Raw genomic sequence first — 22,158 nt, forward strand, 5'->3', positions numbered from 1 at the left:
TTATGTATCTCCCCACTCTAACACACCTGATTCTAATAATGAACTTGTTATCAAGCAGCTGAAGCTTGTCAACGGGCTTGATAACAAGTTCATTATTAGAATCAGGTGTGAGCAGGGTTGGAGACCACTGATGTATATTACTAGGGATGGAGAAATGTCTCAATTATACGATGCATCGCGATGTGGACGTGGACGCAGGACGCTTTATACAGATTACAGATTTATATGTGTCCTGATGCATTTCAGCACTTGTTGAGGAGCTAATTCTCTCCATCATTATTTGCAGAAATAAAACAACCAGAAAAGTGATGCTTCCCACAGTATGGCATGAAAATAAAATTTGGAGAAAAAAAAAACAACCCTCAAAAAACAAAAAGAAGCAAGGAACTCAGCTCTTACCGGTACTTGTGCTGAGTCCATGAAGCGCAGTCCAAAGTAGTCTTTCTCTACGATGTCCAGGTGGTACATGATCTGGTCGAACAGCTCCTCACCTTTGGCTTTTTTCTGATGAGGGAAGCACACAAACAAACACACAAGTGACGTCATTAAAAACTATAATTTTATTGGGTTTTTTTTCCATAGCGGCAATGCTGATACTCATGAAGGTGCTCATGTACCAAACTAATATTGGGTGGGGATGTAAAGGAAATCTCAGGAAGATTAATGTATAAAAACAAGTCCTGAAGAAAATTAAATTTAAAACCTCAGTTTACATTACAAATCTGCAATATGGTTTTGATGCTACTGTGGACATTTTTTTCATCCATAATAAATGAGACCTTCTACCAGAGCTGAAGCAGGGTTAATAAAAAACACATGCCCTCTCTCACTCACACACATTTTTTAGTTTACATTAGATTTGTCTGAAGAGGCACTTAAAAACAATGTTAAGCCTCTTCTTCCCAAAATGTTGCTTTGAGTGCAAGTTTTTCTGGTTTGATTTAAGTAAAAATCCTCTGAGTTGTGTTTTTTTTTATGAATATGAAACACAGATCTGAGAAAATATTAAACATGAGTGCAGAAAGTTTGAAGTGAGGTGCTGTCCTCTCTAACAAGGCCGTACCAGTTACTGCCTGTGCTCTGACTGGGAACACACACACACACACACACACACACACACACACACACACACACACACACACACACACACACACACACACACACACACACACACACACACACACACACACACACACACACACACACACACACACACACACACACACACACACACACACACACACACACGAGGCACAGCGACAGGGTTGCCATGGTGAAGGGGGCTGAAGTGCCCCAGACGCCCAAGAGCTGAGGGAAGTGGGGTAGCTGGACACATAATGTGATCATCTGACTCTGTTGGGAAAAGACGCCGTCCGAAAACAGTCTGCTGCTGCATTTCTTCCTCTTTTCTTCTTATTTTTCCCTCCCTCTATATTTTTTCTGTGATTAATAATGTCTTTTTCCATCTTTTCTTTTGCACTAAAATTACATTTTACTCTTTTGTACTCACAGAAACTACAGTTGTAAAACATTTTCACCAATCTTTCTGAGCATCAAAAGGATATTAGACACCCACAAACCAAAACATCTATAATTGACTTTCCCCTTAAGCCATCATGTGAAAAAGCAACAAGTCAGGAAAAAGTAGAGTGTCCAAAAACTGGATTTAAGCTACTGAAGTATTTTTATTATTGACTGAAAAACGGCAACGTGTGTCGACAGTACAGGATCTTCATCAGGCATAAGGCCAACATGACAAAAAGTGAAGTATTTAGACATCAAATTAGTTACGTTATTGTTGCGATTTTTGGCAACTATCGACAGACGGGATGGTTACCCTAGGGATTTTATGCAGCTTTCATATTTATTCTTCTAATATTGTGTTGTTATAACTGAAATGTTCGTGTTTTTAGGGTTACTTTAGTTATGTCTCCTTGCGCTTTGAGCCCAGAGAAACATTTTTTAAATTATGCCTTGCAGAAATGTACAGTAAAAATGACCATAAATGGATTTGATGATAAGCTCATTATCAATGCTTGAAAGTCACAGTTTCCACAGCAATGCATATCCAAAAAATGCCACATTTCTAAAGAATATTTGAATAATCAAATAGCAAAATGTAAATTGTCAAGTGCACAAGAAGAACAAAAGGAAAAAGGATGGAAACTGTAATAAACAAGTCACATTACACTACTTAAACTCCAGTAACTCCAATAAATATACCTAGTCTCGTTAGTGTAACTCTGTTAATGTCACTCTGAATCATTAAACTAAAATCACTCTATCTAAAAAAAAAAAAAAAAAAATTGTTGTAAATCAATCAATTAGGAGGTCAGGGCTACGGTTACAGGAGGAGACATTTATACAAGAGGCTTAAAATCAAAATCTTGCTAAATCATGCTTGAAAAATGACAGGGTTGTTGCTGGTGGTTCTTCAGTAAAATAACGGGGTGCAACTGTAACATAAAATATATATACTGTAAGGATTGTTTGTATGCTTGTTGAAAAGTTGCGCTAACCACTTCAACAACTAACAAGTGTAACTACTGCATGTGTCATGCCACCAGGTGAAAAACACACAACTAAACAGCCTCTTTAAAAAAAAAATAACATGATGAATAAAGGCTGCTTCTTTCCCTATAAAACACATATTTCATGTGTTCTGTATGCAAATGACACAGCTATGCTCACTAAGCTATAATAATCGACTTAAGCACGCTTTTATGTGTGCAGCTCTAGCTCAAAATGCTTGTAGTTTACTTCTTTGGTACATTTTTACAAAAGTATGTCCAAAATGTTACCCACAGAAAATAGCAGCATATCCCAGTGGTTACATAAAACTCTGAACGAGTAAAGAATAAGGACTGTGGGTGCCATAGAGGTTTTCCCTGCATCTCCTACACACACACACACACATAGCCCAAGAGCTCCTGGGCAGCTCGGGGGGGGGGCGCTGGCCCCATGCTAGTTGGCATAGCTGACAAGGCATACCGCACCCCTACAGTACCCTGGGAGTGAGAGTACAAAGGACTCATTGTGAATGTGTGTGTGCGCATGTCTCTGTGTGTGAGTGTGTGAGTGTGTGTGTGTGTGTGTGTGTGTGTGCAAGGCCTTGTTATAGTGCCTGCAGTATTGTTCAGCTGTTTGCGGTCTTTCTGCCTGCAAGCGTACAGTTCTGTCTCTCGGCCGCTGTGTCCGAATGTTTAAGTTTAAGCCAATGTCCTGACCTGCTGTAATGAACGAGAAGAAATGTGGTTATGCTTTAATTTTGAAGAGGCGGACCACAATGCCTGGGACGAGCAAAAGTTTAGATAATCTAATCTATTTTTTTTACATACTTAACTGTACACTAACTGTACACTTTTAAAAATGAAATAAAAAGGGTGAATAACAACCCTTCACCTATCATTTCAGGCCCATATTTACCAATTACACATTTCTGCCTCACCTCAATGATACATCAATTCACATGCCCATTTAAGTATACACTTTAAGCGTTAAATTAAAGCAACTTTCAGCCTTTAAGTAGTTTGTGTGACTCTGCAGAGCTTGCTTTGAATTACCACAGACTGGCCACAAGTACTAAACGTTCTCCAAAGAGTTCTGACTCCATCATGACTGCACTGTACTACAATGATGCCACATCTAGTAAGAGATAAACAGGCTTAGTTCAACAATGGATATGTTAAAAAACTAGCAAAAGGTAGAGTATTTATTCAATTCATTAAAATATGCTATATCATGATATGAGATTTTGGTCATATCGTCCAGCCCTGGCTGCATGTTCATCCCTGCTCAACCAATGCATACTATTACTCAGTTCAACCGTGCAATATATATATATATATATTTATTTTTCCACTTTAAAATCCATGTAATAACAATATATAACTCAGGTATATTATCATTCACCACTAATATTATTATATCTTTTAAATAATGTTGCTGGGTTTTTTTACTATATTTTTTACTACAATTGTTATTTTTTTTACTACTCTTTATCAGTTGTGTACTTACTTAGTATTTATTGTTCTTTATTCTTTCTATTGATGCTCTTCCTGTTTTATTACTGTGCACTTTGATGATGCAATAATGTAAATTTCCCCACTGGGGGCCTAATAAGGGAATATCTTATCTTTTCTTATCATACACCTACATACCCACATATTTTGACGATATTTATTTACCTGTACTACCCTACAAAAAGACAAACTCACATCCATGTTTTAATTACATTTAGTATTTTGTAGATTCTTCATCTTTTTCACTATAAGAACTTAAAATGGAGAGTAAAGGGTGAAAGATGTAAAGAAAATGCAGAGAGGTATACCATTAAACAGGAGGAATGTGAATTGCAGGGCTTTGTGGATTGAATATATGGTCATTGGTCATGGATGCAAACAAACAAACGGCCGTATCCTAGGAGACAACTTTGGGTGGCCTTACATATTAGTGACACATACACACAGCTGGAGAGCCAGTAAAGCCTTTGAATGGGTCCTATTCAGTTTTAGATGATGCCCCCCCTTTTAATTTACAACTGCTTGAACATCCTAAAAGAAAAACAAACTGCTGGGTCCCCCAAATTTCTGTCAGCTGACGTTGACTTGACAACTATTTAACTGACACCTGGTAGTATAGAAACTAGTCTTATTAACCCAAAAAGAGGCAAAAGCATTTTATGTATAGATCAAAACGTCGCTCTGTTAGTTTAAATTTGTTGGGAGCCATCATTAAAACGTGGACATCTTTTATCTAACTTTTGTCTGTAAGTTTTCTAAATTTTTCGATCCAGCACCTGCCTTTAAACATTTTGTGGATGTGAGAGTTCTTCATTCAGGTTGTTTTTTGGCAGAAAAATACAACATGAATCCAAACTACATCAGAGGACGATACCAGTGCCAATGCAAGCTCTCTTTTAGTGATACCGATACTAGTTGAGTACTTAATTTGATACCAATTAACACACTTTTTACACTTGCTTTTATCCGGTGTAACAGTTGTGTAGTGTAGCCACACTTTAGAGCATTTAGGTGGCATCTCAGCTGCTGAACTGCTAAGCGCGCTAACCTCAAATTCACCACCACAGACGGGTTGTAGCTGCTGTGGCAGTGGGCCAATCACATGTCACATTTAATCGAAGAACGCTTGCGTTGATTGGCTGTGAGCAAGTCTGTACAAATAGTCATATTTTCTAGCTCTGGGTTCAAAAAGGATCCATTGCAGGTATCGTTTGATGGGAGATGTTTCGACACTACTTGGTATCGATTTATTTTGGTTGATACTTTAAAGCAGGGGTATTCAATTAAAATTCACTCAGGTCCAATTTGTGAACATTTCCTCAAGGGAAGGTCCAGAACATCATAATGTGTGTAATTTTCAGTACCTTGATGTAGCATTGTAGTTACATCAGCATCTGTGTCTAGTGGGAAGATTGTAGACTGTCAAATAAATACAGTAGAAGCTGCAGTAAAGGAAAGGTTGAGCTAAACCAATATTATATGCTCATATCCAACAAGGGGAATTGCTTCTGTGCTGCCTGTGTTTATTCTGTAATATAATTTCATAATCATCTTTAATTAAAACGAATCATCTATTTTTGACGTCTTACCATCAATTCTTCTTTGGTCATGTTGTTGTCATTAATGAGATCGACTTCTACAAGGCAAAGCATTCAAACTAGAGCCAGACCAATGTATCAGTCAGCTGATATTATCGGCCGATATTAGCCTATCACAGATGTATCGTTATCAGCATATATGCTGTCCCGATTTATTATCTATTTAATTCCCAGTGAAGTCTACTGTTTCAGTGCACTGATGTCATTTTATTCAATAAAGTTTATTATAGTTAAACTGCTTCTATTACATATCTTTGTCACAAGTGTTTGATAACCACATTGCAAACATCAGGGTATTTGCACATTTTTAAGAACAAATTTAAAGACTTATGATATTTTTAATACCTCTTTAAGGAAAAAAAATACCATTGCTGAGACATATAATAACACAAAAGTAGGATTTTACTGTTGTAGTGGGGTGAAATGGAGTGGAATGCTCATTTACATAAGACTGCAACTAATAATTATGTGGATTGGTTGATTTTGTAAAATAATGAGAAAATAATGATTATAATGATAAATAAACTGAACACATATAATTACACTCATTCACTCTGCCCCAGCTCAAATCAAAAGTAATGCCTTAACCCCTACAATTCCAGACATTTTAAGACATTTCTAGACCTTGCATATTAAAAACTAAATTTAAGACATCTTAAGACTTTTAAGGATCCACAGGGACACTGAGAAATATTAGTTTTATGTACGTATTCTGCACATATGAAGATTATCGTCCAGTATATCAATATCTGATTTTTTTTTTTCAATCCATAATATTAGTATTGGCCCCAAAAAATTCAGTATCAACCAGAAGCTAATTCAAACAGAGCAATGTGCCAAATAGTAGTGTTGCTGTTGCCATATTGCTTAAGAGGCAGCTGGATGATGAGATAGACGGAGAAACACGCACACACACACACAAAAAAAAAGCTAATTCTGAAACCTAACACTAAGCCAAGGTCCTGCAGGAATGCATCCAGAAATCCACTAAAATTTAAAAACTTCCTTCAGTGGTGCACAGCGAAATACCTGAGAGTCTTTAAGGCATGAAAGTAATCTTAACCTGAAGCAAAAATCAATAAAATAAGGAAAAACAAAAGAAAACCAGAGCTAATGACCAACACTGCTGAGACAGCCATGTAAAAAAAAAAGAAAAGAAAAAAAAGAAGGAGTCAATTCAGGCTAACTATAAACAGGAGCGTGAGAGCGAGGAGAAAGAGAAAGTAGTCCGAGCAGATAAGATTAAACTAGAAGAAGCACTGAATAAGAGTCCAACAACAACACTGAGCTGATAGAATGGGTTAAATGATTTTACATTTACACAAGCTCAATAAAATGTCTGGCATCACTTGTGAGACATGCTGTATAAAGTATGTTTTTATGTTACGTCTTATTGTTTACTGAGCTGGTAAGAATTTCGGAAATGCTGCTTGAGCTCAGGCATTTAAGTTTTTGCATGAAAGTAACACAGCATTATTTATTATTATTTGCTTTGCTTTGTTTTGTTTGTTTCTGTTCAGATTTTGTATGTATTTTTTTATTTTTAAGTTTTTATGTTGTATGTTTCACTATAGGACGGCCACCTGACAAGACCTGATTGGTTTTTATTGGCTCCTCCTCCTGCACATTTCTCTTTTTTTATTATCGTTTTATTTTCTTAGTCTCAAAAAATCGGCATGAATTACTTTTATTGTATTATGTATTTTTTTCTCTTTATGTGCAAATAAACTAAAAACTAAACTAAACTAAAACTAAACATAATCTAGAGAATTTTATGCCAGACAGCGTTAGATATAGAGATAAGATCCAGTCGTACAGGATCCCTCACAGGAATGCTGTAGGTTTGACACAAGGAATGCACAAGAAACACAAACCAAACTAGTAAGAATAAAAAAATAAAAAAATAAATTGTGTTTTTTTTTGCTCAGGAGTAGCTTGGAGACTGTGTGTGTCTCTATTAGAAGTTTTAGACTGAGAAACAAATGGAATAACATGAGAAAAAGAGGGAAGCAGGGAGAAGAAAGAGGACAAAAAGAGGAGAGGAGACGTTCTGTTATGTGTCCACTTGGTGATGAGCCCCTGTAGGTCATGTGATGCTGTCATGTGATTAAGCGTGTTCCCTAGAGAGGATCATGGATTTATAGGTAATCAGCAACACTACCACAAACGCCCACACACAAACACACACAGAAGTAAGCCTGAAAGACTGCTCCACTGACACAGCTACACAAATGGTCAATGGAGCAGCTATCGCGCTTTCTCTCCCAGCAGACGAATGATGAAACTGAAGAAAACAACCTCAGACTGTGATTACTACCTTCTTCACTGTTTTTATGAGCCAAAAGTCCTTGTAAAGCTACAGAAAGTCCTGCTGGAACATTTGAAGGGTTGCTAATGTGCTGAAAATCCTATTTTTCTAATAGTCATTAAAGCACTATCCTGTTAACCAGCTGCTTGTTTACTCTCAAACTAATTTTGCTGCAATATATCTATCTAATTCAAGAGCAGGGCTGCGGCTAAAGTTTAATTTTATTAGATGAACCTGTCAATTATTTCCTTGATTAATCAATTAGTTATTAAAATGTGAATATCTACCAGGCACTGACAGGTAAATGTTCAAATCCAGCAGTCACTCAAGGAGCAAGTCATTACTGAAATCTACCAACCATAGATATCTATCTATCTATCTATCTACATATTTTACCAGCATTTCCCTGGTGGCTAATTTCTCATCCTGATTAGTTATTTAATCTGTAAAATGCCAGAAAATGGAGAAAAAAGTCCAAAAGCCCACAGTAATGTTATCAAAAATCTTGTTATGTCCTGAACAGTCAACAACCCAAAAAATACTCGTTAACTGGGAAAGAAGCCAGAAAATATTCACATTTGAGGAGCTGGAACCAGAGAATTTGGAGCATTTTTTGCTTAAAGAGTAACTCCAAATGATTAATTGATAATCAAAATAGCTGGCAACTAATTGATTAATCAACTAATCACTGCAGCTTTAATTAAAAGTGAAAACGTCAACCCGCTGTTCATAAGTATGGCAGAGTGTGTGAATGATCTAGCTGGCGATCACGAGCAACATCCCCCAAACAGGCACAACCTCAAACTCTGGGTGTCTTCCTTACCGGCAGGTCGACGCTTACGTCCGTTCCATCCAACAAGGACACGCGGCAGGTGATGACAGACTTTGCTTCCCCAGCAGCAGGGATGTGCGTCGTGGCACGCTGCGCCTCTCGTAACCGGGCTTTCTCTGCATGTTTCCGAATGGAGCGTCGCCCCAGCGTCCTGCGCAGGAAACTCAGCATGATGGGGGGAGAGGGAGGGTCAAACTACCACACCTGTGAGGGGACAGGGAAGACAAAAAAACATCAAACAAGGTCTACGATGAAACATAAGCAGAGGGAATGTCAAATTGTGGTGTTAACAAACTATAGGTTTTTATTATGTTAGTTGGCAGGTATAAAGTTATCCCTCATGAATACCTGACTTACACTGGCATCATTTTTGGTTCATATGATCCTACAGATTGTCAAAATGAGGTTCTTATTTAATATTTTGGGTTCAAATGTTGAAGCTAACCACTATTAATTCGTACCATTTGGTTAGTTTTGCTTTGCAGCCGTTAACCAACAGTTGGTGTCAGATGTGAGTCTTTTTTGTTTGTTTTATTAGTAAATATTTGGTGGTTTTCTGTTTTTTTTTATGTCACAATAAAACCAAACCAAACCGGAGGCGACTTAGGCCAATGGTACTCAAATGTCAAGGACCCCTAAACTGACACAAATTAGACCACAGACCGCCCAATTTGATCAGATTATTTCCTTTTATTACAGAAATGAAACTCATGACCAAGATCATAGTCATACATCCTTGTCATTGTGTTACTTAAGGATGAAATTATAGTGACAGTAAATTATTCCCCTGTTTGCTGGGGGCCCAATGCACACCCTTCAAGGACCCCTGGGGATGCCGGGACCCCACTTTGAGAACCACTGGACTCAGATATATGTTTATTATGCAACTTGTGTCAACTTAACAAGACAAAAACCTTTTAAATATCAATCAGTATCTACTCTCGGTATCTAATATAGCACGGATACCTGCTTGGCGATAACATTATATAAAACAAATAATTAAATATTGAACGATAACTAAGAAAACACATGCACAATAAAACTAAACCTAAGCAAAAGTTGGGGTTATAAATGTGAGAGGTCGTTAATAAAGTGACACTAACTAACGCTAAATGACTGAAAAAGTTAGTTAATCGTTTGCTAACGTAAGTTTTAAGGGTTACTTTAAGGCAGGATGGTCAAACTCATCTTCATTCAAGGGCCACAAACAACCTGGATCATTAAAACAAAGGAAGGAAGGAAAGAAGGAAGAGAAGACAGGAAGGAAGGAAGGAAGGAAGGAAGGAAGGAAGGAAGGAAGGAAGGAAGGAAGAGAAGACAGGGAGGAAATATGGAAGGAAGGGAGCAAAGAACAGAAGGAAGAGAAGGAAGCAAAGACAGGAAAGAAAGATGGAAGGAAGAGAAGACCGGAAGGAAAGTGGGCCGGATTGGACTCCTCGGTGGGCCACTTCTGGCCCCCGGGCCGCATGTTTGAGACCCCTGCTTTAAGGGATCTTTGCTTTTCAGGTCAGCCAAGAAGAAGACTAAAACATTAGCTTAGCTTCGAGGAACAAAAACCCACAATAAATATATATGAAAAACATAAGTAAACCAGGTAAGATACTATCTAGAAAACATAACTTAATAAAACCTATTTAATCGTCTGCTTCACTTTGAACGCAGCTAGCGACCTTAGTACCTGGCGTAAAGGGAAGAGAAGCAACAGGTGTGCGTTCGATTTAGAACACAGGAGCTAACCGTTTAAGCAGCGCTCACATAGAACATTAAAACATTCTAGACTCCGAACGCACAAGCGACACGCCGTGCAGTAAAACGAACGCCTCCTCTCGCTCTAAATACAAGCTTCGATCCGACACAAACACTTGCTGCCGTGCAACAACAGCCACTTGTGGATCCTAAAAGGAGGAGGATGAAAGGATACTTACAGAGAATAAAAAGGAAGGGGGGAATTCACCACGAAAGCACGTCGGCTTGCATTGCAGGCGACTAAACAGCAACCTTGTACATTTCCATTTTGTTGAATTTGTTCCTTCTTTTTCCCTTGTGGTGGTTTTTTTTTCCTCCGCTGCGGGGATAATTTTTCTCTCCCAGGTCCCAACAAAAAAGTAGGAGGCAAAGCTCTCCTCAGGATGTGACGTCAGGATAAATCCCTAACAAAAACTTCATTAGCATTTTTAAAGCGACAAAACGCTCCTCAAAGTGGTGTAGTTTAATTAATATATTAATATATTCTCACCTAAAAACATATAAAAAAAACCCCACTTACTTACTTCCACTTACATGTGATAGTTTGCATTCAAGGTTTTTAGTTATATTGTGTAATGTGTTAAAATAAGGCAAGAGAAAACCAAACTCTGCTATACTACTATTATTATACAGTCAAATATTTAAATAGCAATACATTCATAAAATAGTTTTAGTTGATGCTGTTTCTAACATCCACTTGTAGAAAAATTGGCTTTCACATTCATTTTCTGGATTTCAAGAAAATCATTCATAAGTCTGCCCCACTTTCATTTGACAAAGCCGCCCTCTTCTGGACACTCCGGGAATTAAAAAAAATAAATAATAGTATACACAGTAGGCTATGAACACAGTATAAATGTGCCCAAAGATAACTAGAAGAAGCTGTTAAGATATGTGGTGCATTTAGGACTCAGGGGTCATTAAGCATTTAGTGCAGTAGAGTAGCAAAGTGTGTACAGAAGCAGTGTTTTAAAGTTCCTGCCCCCATTGTAAGTAAAAAATAAGTATTTTTGAATTGTTTTAAGTGTCTCTATTGCAGGATACTGAACATGCACATTGCCTGACCCGTCATGGCTTATTTTAAATCGGAAGCTTTGCCATCAATAAACTTCCCAAATCTGAATCTTTACAGTATCTTAAGGACATAAACTAGAATGTATACTGAATATACTATAATATATGCATGTTTGGCCATTTTCTCTTTTAAATGGTTTAACTGCTTACAAAATGCGCTCTGTATTAGTAATATCATCCTAATGAAATAAGCCTACCATATAGTAACATACAACTCAACTGTGCTGTAAGAAGTTATGAAAAGTACAGTATTTAGACTGTCTATAGATACATTTAAAATGTATTATATTTATTTTGTGGGTTTGCATTTACAGCCGTGTGTGCCCGTCATCCTCCCTACAGAAAGTACACGCATGCATCTTTTATCTGCTTTGGGGGCTTTAATGCACAGTAATAGCTACCACTGTGGCCTCTGCGAGTACTCTTTATCTATAAATATCTAAAAATCTCTGGCTTAAAATACTATTATAAAAAGAGATAGTAGATCCAAAGTACCTTATCTATCACACTGTGTGACATTATCATAAATCTTTAAGGTTGGCTTATTGCAAGAGAGCAGGAAGTTGTCTCTCTAGTAGTTCATTTTCCTAGAAAACCCTTTTTTCACAATCTATCTCAACACGTATTCTTTCCTTTTAGACAGCTGCTATAGTATAAATAACATTTTTGTTATTTTCTGCAGTTTGTTAATGCATTGTGACAACTTGCTTCACTTCATTAAATCTAACTAATTTAACAAAAATTAGCTAGCTATTCTAACATTGCCCAACCTCACTTTTACAGTGTGGAAAAGCAAGGTGATCTGAAGCCACGTCTCCATGCTTTGACAGACAAGCTTTAATTGTTCACAATCAAGCTTATAGACATGTCCAAAGCACTGTAAAACCATGATACCAGAAAGAAACAAGCAACTGAGAACAGAAATCTTTTTTTTTATGACACAGGTAGGAGTTAACCAAGGGTATATAAGGAAAAACATTTCTTATTATTTTGTGTTTCATTATATATACACTCGCTGTTATAGAGAACGTTTCAAATAAAAACAACTTTTTTTTTGAAATAGCAGTCTTGAAATACACACCATATGTGTCACATTTGAAATCATTCATAAGGAAAAACATAAAATAAAAAATAAAAGCAAAAAATATTTCTGCTCACAAATGATTTTCCCTTTTATTTTAAAGATTTTTTTTTCATATACAACATTGTATTTACATGGTCTAGTATTATTTACACAAAATTAACAAGTGGCACTGTGTAGTTAGGAGTTCTTTTCTTTTTCTTGTTCCCTACAGGTGTCTTTATTTTTAAAACAAAATGAAAAAAAAAAGATAAATTAAAATGAAAAAAAAGAACAACTCATTTTTAACAATGTCTCCAACTTCTTCTTTTATTTTTTTCAGTAGCACTATCTGCCACTCAGCCTTCTACAAAGTGCTGTCCTTTCTCGACTACAACTGTTTTCATCTTTGCACAAAAATACAACTCGACTCTCGACTAAACCCCGAGCCCTCCCTATCTCTGGTCCCCTCCACACTACCTTTGATCAGTACCCTAAAACGCACCAATTATGTGTCATCGACAAAACACTTTGAACATAGACAGCTCGTTGCTGGACATTTTTGTGCAGATGGAAACTCCGGCAGCCCTGATTGATTAATTATTAACTTTTCTCTGCAGGGCCAATGTTTCATTTTCTCGTTAGAAATCGTCAAGGTTTTTTTCGTTCTTTTCTTTAACTTATCATTGATGCTGCTATCAGGAGGCCTTCAGCGTTAATTAATTTAAATTTAATGGTAATTTGATTTAGTTGGCCCCCGCTGTTGAATATAAAAATAGCTGGAGAAGAAGCCACTGGGTGTTGAATGGTTTCTGTTTCTTTTTTTGATTACAAGCTCATACAGTACACGTAGGGGGGCTACAATGTATTTGTAACTGTCAATAAACCAATTATTCGGTAAGTCATTCAACTGTCTAGCCTCAGTTTGTCCTCCTTGTTTGATACTTTGCTACTGTCATTTGCCTGGAGGCCATGCAGAGAGAGAGTGGGATCCATGGACAGAGAGAGAGAGGAGGGGGGGGGGGGTGGAGTATGCAACACATCAACATTTTTATCATTTAACATATTTCCAGTGCAGGTATTAGTATTAACTCTTTAAGGCAACACAGCTTAAGAAATTACAACATTGCAATCAATAAGTTATGTGCATGAAATTGGAACGACACAGGTAAAAAGTAAAGAACATGCAGTGACAAAAAGCACCAAACAAGGTGATTCCTCTATATTTAGTCCCGTTACCTGTGCCAATTAGACCCAGCTCAGTTAGTGCATGTGGCTACTAGCACTTCCAGTCTTTTAAAAAAAAGTGTTAGTCATCTATGAATACAACATCTCTTACTAAGATGTTACACAAGAACCGTGTCAGGATGGGTAGGAGGAAAAGAGCTCTCCTAAGATTTTCGCAACAAGATTGTTGAGCAACACAGGGAATGGCACAGGTTACCGACTTGATTTCTCAACTCCTAAATGTTTCCCATAAGCACCGAAGGGGACTATTATCTGGAAGTGGAAGATACATCACTCCTAACCGTCACACAACAGCAGCTCCTCGCTAGACTGCTGACCAGGCAGTAAGAAGATAAGTCAGAAGAGTAGCAGATGATCCAAGGACCACTAGATAGCTCCAAAAAGACAATTGTCACACAGGAAACAAAAGGGAACGCACTCCGCTCCATGACATGTTGAAGCTCGTCATGTTTGCCACACAATGTTTCGAGAAGCCAAATAGATTACTGGAAAAATGTGGTGAGGTTTGACGTTTTTGGCAATAACACTATACGCCATGTGTGGAGGAGAAATGCCTCCACATGACCCTAAAAGTCCCAAAACTACAGCAAGTCTAGAGGTGGAAGCATTACATTTTGGGGCTGTTCCTCTTCTCATTAAGTGGAAAATGAATACAGCCATGTATTGGGATATTCTTGCAATGCAGCTGGACAATGAAGATGAGACACTGGTCGACCCTTCAACAGGACAACGGTCCAAAACATACTGCTAAGGAGACTCAACTGTTTCCAGAGGACCGGGTCAGTCACCCGATTTGAACCTAACAGAACATTTGTGGAAGGAACTGAAGATAAAGATTCACCAGTGGGCCCCCCCCCTGGACTCTCCAACATCCGAAGACGAATGGGCCAAAATCCCCCCTGGACACTGTAAGAGATTAGTTTCTTCATACAGGAAGCATCTTGAAGCTGTCATCGCAAAACAAAGGCTTCTCTGTCAAGCATTAAATACATTTCAGTTAGCGTGTTCAATACTCTTCTTTCCGTGTCATTCCAATTTAATGCACATAACTACATTTAGCCATTTATTTAGCGGTATCGCCTTATTGAGTTAACACCAATGTCTGGTCTTAATGGAAATATGTTTACTGAGAGAAATGTTGACATGTTGAATACTTATTTCCTCCGCTGTATAATGATATAAAGGAGGCATCTGGGGAGGAACAATGGGAAGAATGGACAGTGGATGTTGCGTGGGCTCTGCTGAAATGACTGATGTTGCCTGAGAGAAGGAGTTAAGCAGACTTTGCGGGAGGACCGCAATACATAGGAGATTTAAAAAAATAAAAAATTATAAAAAAAGAGTGAAGAGGAAAGCAGTTTCTAGGCTCTTCTTGATCCCACCTCTCCATGTGGCCCAAGTACAGTATGATTCAGCTGTTTTAACAAAAAAAAAAGGGAGGTATGGTTTGAATTGTTGTTTCGCAGGCAAAGATTCAGCCTGTTTTTTAGGACAGTCTAAAATAAAAAATCTCTACAAGAACGCTCTGTCCGCATTTCTTTAGACAAAACTTGAGATCAGATTAGATTAGGTTTGTGGCTCTATGTCACAACCTTTCATTCCAGTTAACGGACAAGCAGGCTTAGACCAGACAGCTAAAAAAAAAAAAAATTAGAAATGGCGGCGGAAGGAGAGGTACAAAGAGAGAGAGAGATAAAGACAGAAATCTGAATGCACACACACACACACTCTATTTCTTTCTCACACACACACAAACAGCAGTAGGTTTATCCAGCAGAATCCACTGAAGGAGCCAATGACAGCAAGTACTGAAGCAACCAATAAGAAAAATATCTCAAATTTTGAAGAGGCTACACTCCACTCGCTCATTACTGCTTTTTTGAAAAGTACAAAGACAAACCTAGCCTGTACTCGGACAAAGAAAAGAAGACAACAAGCAACCTGATGCTGGGTTTTGTGAATTCAAAAAAATACATGTCAGGAAAATCATCATCATTTTTATCATTTAGTCATTTAAATCACCCATAACATTACCCCCCATAACATCATCATTAACTTGGCTTAAAAAAACAACATGTGCCTTTAAAAAAAAAAAAAAAAAAAGACGAAGTACCATTGGAAAAGGTCAAATAAAAAACAAAAAATATATATATTGGTTGAATGTTCAGTTTGGGCTGCTAAGTATTTGAACTGTAAGTTGATCAGACAACATGGGAAAAAATTTAAACAGCAAAAGTTGTTTCAAAGCTCTGCTCCAGTGACCTCTGAACCCCACTGAAACCAGTATTTTAAGGGGAAATTACCTTTGAAACACAAATTAGTCTAACAAAGTTAAATGCTGGGTCACATGATTGCTTGCACAAACAGGTGATGGTAAAAGTCCAACAATCTCAACTGCAATAAATGGGGACGTAAGTTTGCTCCAGTTTAACAGGACTCAATTGTCGGGGGGGGGGGGGGGGGGGGGGGGGGGGGGGGACATTTAAAGTTCTGTTTTTACCATTCGCACAAAAAAGGTTGAGATCAGTTCACTGTCAATTCCGCAAGCAAAATTTCTACGAAAACTCGGTGGGGGTGGGGGGTGATTGCATGAAGCTTTTAGCAGATTTCAATCACTTTATGACCTGTGCAAAGCATGGAAGAAATATCTGGTGGTTCAGAGGGAAGTAACGGCTGTTTGCTGTCAGCAGGGGGAGGATGCTTCAAAAAACCTGAGGACGCTTTCTTGCCCGCTCTGTCGTTTGCAAATAAACTGCAGGTTGGATTTTAAAAAAACACTGAACTGACTGCATATGAATTTGAAGAGAGGAGGGAACTGACCTCAGCCTCGTTTTCTTAGCTTCATCAACCGTGACGGCTGCCAAATAGCTTAGATTGTAACTCAGTGAGGTCGTGTGTCTACCGGGGCCTCTCTTCATGATGATGTCTTTGTTTGCTTGTGTTGAAACGATGTGCTGTCAAGCAACGTGTGAGCTTATTTCAAATAATCTATCAATGCTGGAAGTTACATTTCTCAAACTTTATGTCTTTCAACGGGAGATTTGAGCTGCTATGACTAGCACAAAAAGTGAAAGAGAGGTGCGCCCAGTGGACACAGGCCCTGAGGATTGTAAACCAGTTATGTTCTTCTAACACGCCAAACGATGGCCACTTCAGAGCATGTGTGTCTGTAAGCTCAAAAAAACACAGCACAAAGCGGGATAATGTATCCAACTTGCCACAGCATTGAACAAAGAGGTGAGACACAAAGTGCTTTCGGGTTGTCCATCTGTCAGTCTGTGCTGTCAGAAACTTAGACAAGAAAGCTGAGAAAGATAAAAAAAAAAATCAAAAAAAATCAAGTACAATAAATTAAAATCACTGTTTGTTTTTTTCTCTCCACAAAAAAGCAAAAGAAATAAAGAAGTAGTTAGAAGAAGAGGAATCACACTACTTTACTACCTAAAATTTAATCAGGAAAGCATGAAGCTCTAGACTCATACAAACAAACATACAACTTTTTTTTGTTTTGTTCAGTGGACAGGGTTTCGACACAAACTAAAACACAATAAATACTCTTTCTGAGGAACAAAAGATAAGGTATATCTCTTTATCAGCTAAAAGGACACTAAAAAAAGGCAGGTCTGTCTGGCAGACTCGCTCAGAAGGGGACAGGGCGACCCTTTAGGGAGGGGGGAGAAAAAAAGAGGGGGTGTGAGGGGGGAGCTTTTCATCCATGAGGGGAGCCCTTCCCCTTCGTACTTATGGCACTACAGCAATTCCCCATCCACGTTTTATTCTCTCATACTTTTATCTTTTCATTCTTTGTATACGTTTTTTTTCGTTTACCCTGAACATACAATATCCTCTAATGGTACCTAGTCAACACAGCTGGATTTCTTTTTTTAAATTCTAGTTTGTCCTTGATTTTCACGTATGTTTGTCTTTTAGTTTTTTTTCCATTTTTGTCAGCATAAAGTGCAACAGTGCTTTTGTTCTCTCCTCCGGCCACCTGGCCTCCTGTTCCTGGTAACCCCTGATGACCCCCCAGAGGGTCAAACATCACGGGTTAGCAGGATCGGGTTCAGGGTTCGCGCTGGTTTCGCTTGTCACGCTGGTGGCGCTAGCGACGCTCGGCTCCTCCACCTCCTCTTCCTCCTCCTCCTCCTCCCCCTCTTCTGTCACTTCTCCCACATCTAGCACCTCCACCTCCTCGTCGTCATCGTCCTCTTCATCCAAATCTCCTTCTAGCAACTCCACGGTGACGGCCGCCTCCCCATCCTCTGTCGTCGCCGCTGCCTCTTCTCTTTCTTCTCCAGCTTTCTGGTGTTCCTTCTTCTCCTCCTCCCGCTCCTCATCCACCTTTTCTCTCTGCTGGTAGATGGCGATCTTGAGTGGTTTGACCAGACCCTCTTCATAGACTTTCAGGATGGCCTCACATACAAAGCGGTACTGACTCTGATAGAGAGACAGAGAGAGAGAGAGAGAGAGAGAGAGAGAGAGAGAGAGAGAGAGAGAGAGAGAGAGAGAGAGAGAGAGAGAGAGAGAGAGAGAGAAAGAGAAAGAGAGAGAGAGAGAGAGATTTTAGCTGATGGTTTAAAGATGGTTGGAAGAAGCTGGACAGATGAATGGATGCGTCTACGTACAGGTGTCTGTATCATCATAGCCCGCTGGTCTCTCATGGTCCTGACGATATCTAGAGGATACACTGGCTGACCGCACTCCATTAGACACAAAGCCGTCTCCATGGTGATCAGAACCCCTGTCCGACCAATTCCCGCGCTGGGAAAAAAAGTGTCAGGAGGGAAGAAATGGATGTTAAGTTACAAAACAAGTGCAAACTTTTGAAGTGTGAGGCGAAAAGAGGAAGGAGGGAAACTGTTTCAGGTAATCAGGTGTTGTGTAACGACAGCCGTACCTGCAGTGAACCACCATCGGCTGGTCCTGCCCAGCCCGTTTGGTCCGAACCAGAGCCACAAAGTCCAGGAAATCAGTGGAGTCATCGGGAACGCCGTGATCTGGCCATGCCAAGTACTGGATCTGCGTGAGCTCTCTCTCCTCCTCGCTCTGAACGAGCACACACACACACACACACACACACACACACACACACACACACACACACACACACACACACACACACACACACACACACACACACACACACACACACACACACACACACACACACAGAAAACAGAAGAAAACACATTTAGCATTGGACCACTTTCAGAAAGGTTCCTTTAATATTTGAGGCCTTGGAAACAACATAACTATGGAATTAATTATTCCCTGATATCACTCATACTCGGAGCACAAAACAGATATTTTATTTCATGTGGGCGACCTCTGAGCACGTGTGGTGGAACTGCGTGTCCTACAGGGAGAGGATTGCATGCAACCCTGTTTGTGTAATTATGACCTTTAAACATGTTATGAGTGGGGTGGATAATAAACAGTGGTTTTATTCTTTTTTTCGATCCCTTTTCGACCATTTCATGACCTGCAGTGCTATTTCCCATTTTAAGAAGCACCAGATACTGCAACAGAAAATTAACTGTAACTATTTTGATAGTCAATCGTTTTTAGTCAGTTTTTCAGATTAAAAATGCCAAAATTCCCTGGTTTCAGTCTTACAAATGAATATTATATAATATGCATCAATATTTTCTGGTTTATAAAGCCTTTAATGATAGTAAAGGAGGTTTTCTTTGGATTTTTGACTGTTGGTCGGGATAAAAGAAGACAGAAGAAGAAACAGTCATCAAGATTTTTCACCATTTTCTGACACTTTATAGTTAAAACAACTAATTTTATTAATGGACAAAATAAAAAAATTAATTGTTAGTTGCAATAGATGACTTATTTTCTATAGCGTAATGATAAAAAGGTCTTATTTAAGATGATTCTCTTTATCGGTGAAGATAATTCAAACTTCCCGTTTCATTTAAAAAGGAAAGAAGAACAGACAAATCGGAAACCCCACAGGAATAAAATGATGACTACTTTATACACACACACACACACACAGGTCGTACAGCAGATAACACTTGCTGACCGCTGTTTCATGTGCAACTCAGGAGGCTCTTCAATATAACCTCGCTGCATCGCCATGGTAACACATCTATCTCCATGGCAACAATCACAGGCAGAGGAGAATGCTAATTGCCTCCTACAGCCATATATTTTAAAAGGTCATGATACACGGGCAACACACAGGGAAGTCATCAGGAAAACACAGACAGCGGGGAATCCGATCCTCCATTAAAAGTTAATACGTTAATAGTGCTTTCAAAAAAACAACAATACTGGCAATAAAACCCCCCAAAAAACAACAACATTACAGCAAAGACTTAAGACACGTAGATACATTTACCCACACCATTTTGCATCAACAGAAGCTCAAAAGGGATGCAAAATGTTCACTGTGACATGTTGAAGTAAGACTGTAACTATCAAACTAACTTGTTCCTCTCCAGCTCTGTTTTTCCATCGTCCCACTCTCTCTGTTTGCTCTCTTCCCTCTCTCTCGCTCTCTGTTTCTCGCTCTCTTTTTTCAGCAATGTGACTGACTGGGGTGGTCTGGTTGTCATGGTAACCAGATCCCAATACGTGGCCCGCATGCAGCAGCGGGAGCCAGAAAAAGAACAGCCCACACTGGTCACTATGGCAACACACCTCCTCGGGGTCCTCAGCGGCTCATCCTTCCTGAGACGCTGGTCCCTGTCTTTTCTCTGTGTTTTTCCTCCTCTGCCCTCCTCTCTAACCTTCTCTGGCTTCACCTCCTCTCTCTTTTTTTGTCCTAGTACTCCCTTCCTTCCCTTTTCTTACTCCTCTCTTTTTGGGTGTGCAACAGCCCCTCAACGGTTACCTGTGTGTGCACGAGAGTCATTTCCCGGACCAGGAAGGCAGAGTTGCCCTCTTCGTTGTGGCACGTTACGGTAAAGTCTCCGTAGATGGCGCTGCTGTCCGGGTTGGGCCAGTACTGGTGACACTTCACCTAAAAAGAAAAAAACAACAACACAGATAAAATATTATTTACCAAACAGGTTATTACTGTTATTCTCTGCTCAGAGGTCAGAGGTCAATCCCTTAGTCTTTCCTGTTATCTTTAACAGAGAAGGACGGCTTCAGACTTCACTTTTACTCCATTTTCTTACTAGTCAGTCCATCTGGAGTCATGACTTGCATAATAAGAAAATCCTATAGTATATTAGAGGTGATTATTGTAATATTTTCTGTCACACTGTTTCACTGTTTTCTATTGCATAATTTCAGTTTTAGGTTTCTCAAGATCTTCAAATTCACACCTAGTCTGAAGATCAAGACATCTAAAATTGCATCTTTTTCACAGTAACCGACTTACTTTCTTCATGTATTTAATATATAATGTTCAAATTAATAATTCATTTTGCAGTAAAACCTCCTTTCCTGAGATATTTCAATCATTTCAGAATGTTTTGACAGTGGACCATCTGGAATCTCTACTGATGGTAAATCTGTGTTTTGCCAACAAAACTAAACTCAGAGGTGTTCCGTAACACTACGCATGGATTCACTGACGCTGACAACCTTTTTTTTTTTTTTTTTTTTTTTTTTTGTGCACATGCTGCAGTCCATATGTTGTTTCCTGCCCTGGTCCATGAGGAATACTTCTACGTACCCGCCCCCTCTCGACCTGTGTCGTCAACATGACCACCATAGACGAGCCCTGCTCCCAGGTCATTTGCCAGAAGTCGGGGCAGGTGTTCGGCAGGGGGCCCTGGCATGCTATGTAGCGGTTTATCAGACTGGAGGCTGGAATCTCCATCTATAGAGAGAGAAAAACAGACAGATTGAGATTCAGAAGTATTTGGTTGCAAGGAATCTTTTTCTCATTATTTTCAACTGAAACAATGTGATTTTTGTGTTTTCAGCGGTGCAGAACTAAATGTTTTCAGCTCTTTCTAAAAAAGGTGCAGATCCAAAGAATTAATTAGGCCTCCTTACGATGTGTTCTTTATTACTTAAACGTGTTGGCAATACTCTTTGAAGCTTATCCTGTTTGAATAGGCTTACACTTACAAGGTCAGGCCAGTAACAAACTGACACATGATCTCAAGTTCACTGCTGCACAAAGTCACACACATAAAGTAAATAAGTATCTTGCTCCAACTTCTTAGAAGCAGGGATAAAAATGTCCAATTTAAGTATAACTTCTTGTTCACAAATCAAATAAAGTCATCTAATTTTAAGTTGTTGAGGCAGTTCTTTTCATGTCAGATCAGCCACTAAAAATGTGTCTTTATTGA

At 38.9% G+C, this 22,158-nt stretch overlaps 2 protein-coding genes across 3 annotated transcripts in view; both read right to left on the reverse strand.

Annotated features, from left to right (window-relative positions):
• epb41l5 (erythrocyte membrane protein band 4.1 like 5) overlaps positions 1-10,861 on the reverse strand; it is a 39,349-nt gene extending 28,488 nt beyond the window's left edge. The window contains exons 1-3 of the mRNA XM_062431145.1: positions 10,686-10,861; positions 8,752-8,964; positions 400-504 (exon numbers count right to left, since the gene is read on the reverse strand). Of these exons, the coding sequence (XP_062287129.1) occupies positions 400-504; positions 8,752-8,931 (285 nt within the window). The 5' untranslated portion in view covers positions 8,932-8,964; positions 10,686-10,861. The remainder of the gene's footprint in view (positions 1-399; positions 505-8,751; positions 8,965-10,685) is intronic.
• Positions 10,862-12,739: 1,878 nt separating this feature from the next.
• The window catches only part of ptpn4a (protein tyrosine phosphatase non-receptor type 4a), a 90,835-nt gene continuing 81,416 nt past the window's right edge, over positions 12,740-22,158 (reverse strand). For both annotated transcript variants that reach the window (XM_062431139.1, XM_062431138.1), the window contains exons 23-27: positions 21,531-21,677; positions 20,739-20,867; positions 18,786-18,934; positions 18,514-18,649; positions 12,740-18,325 (exon numbers count right to left, since the gene is read on the reverse strand). In XM_062431139.1, coding sequence (XP_062287123.1) covers positions 17,930-18,325; positions 18,514-18,649; positions 18,786-18,934; positions 20,739-20,867; positions 21,531-21,677 — 957 coding nt within the window. In that variant the 3' untranslated portion in view covers positions 12,740-17,929. The remainder of the gene's footprint in view (positions 18,326-18,513; positions 18,650-18,785; positions 18,935-20,738; positions 20,868-21,530; positions 21,678-22,158) is intronic.

This window comes from Scomber scombrus, chromosome 13, assembly GCF_963691925.1.
Source record: "Scomber scombrus chromosome 13, fScoSco1.1, whole genome shotgun sequence".
NCBI classification, from domain to species: Eukaryota; Metazoa; Chordata; class Actinopteri; order Scombriformes; family Scombridae; genus Scomber; species Scomber scombrus.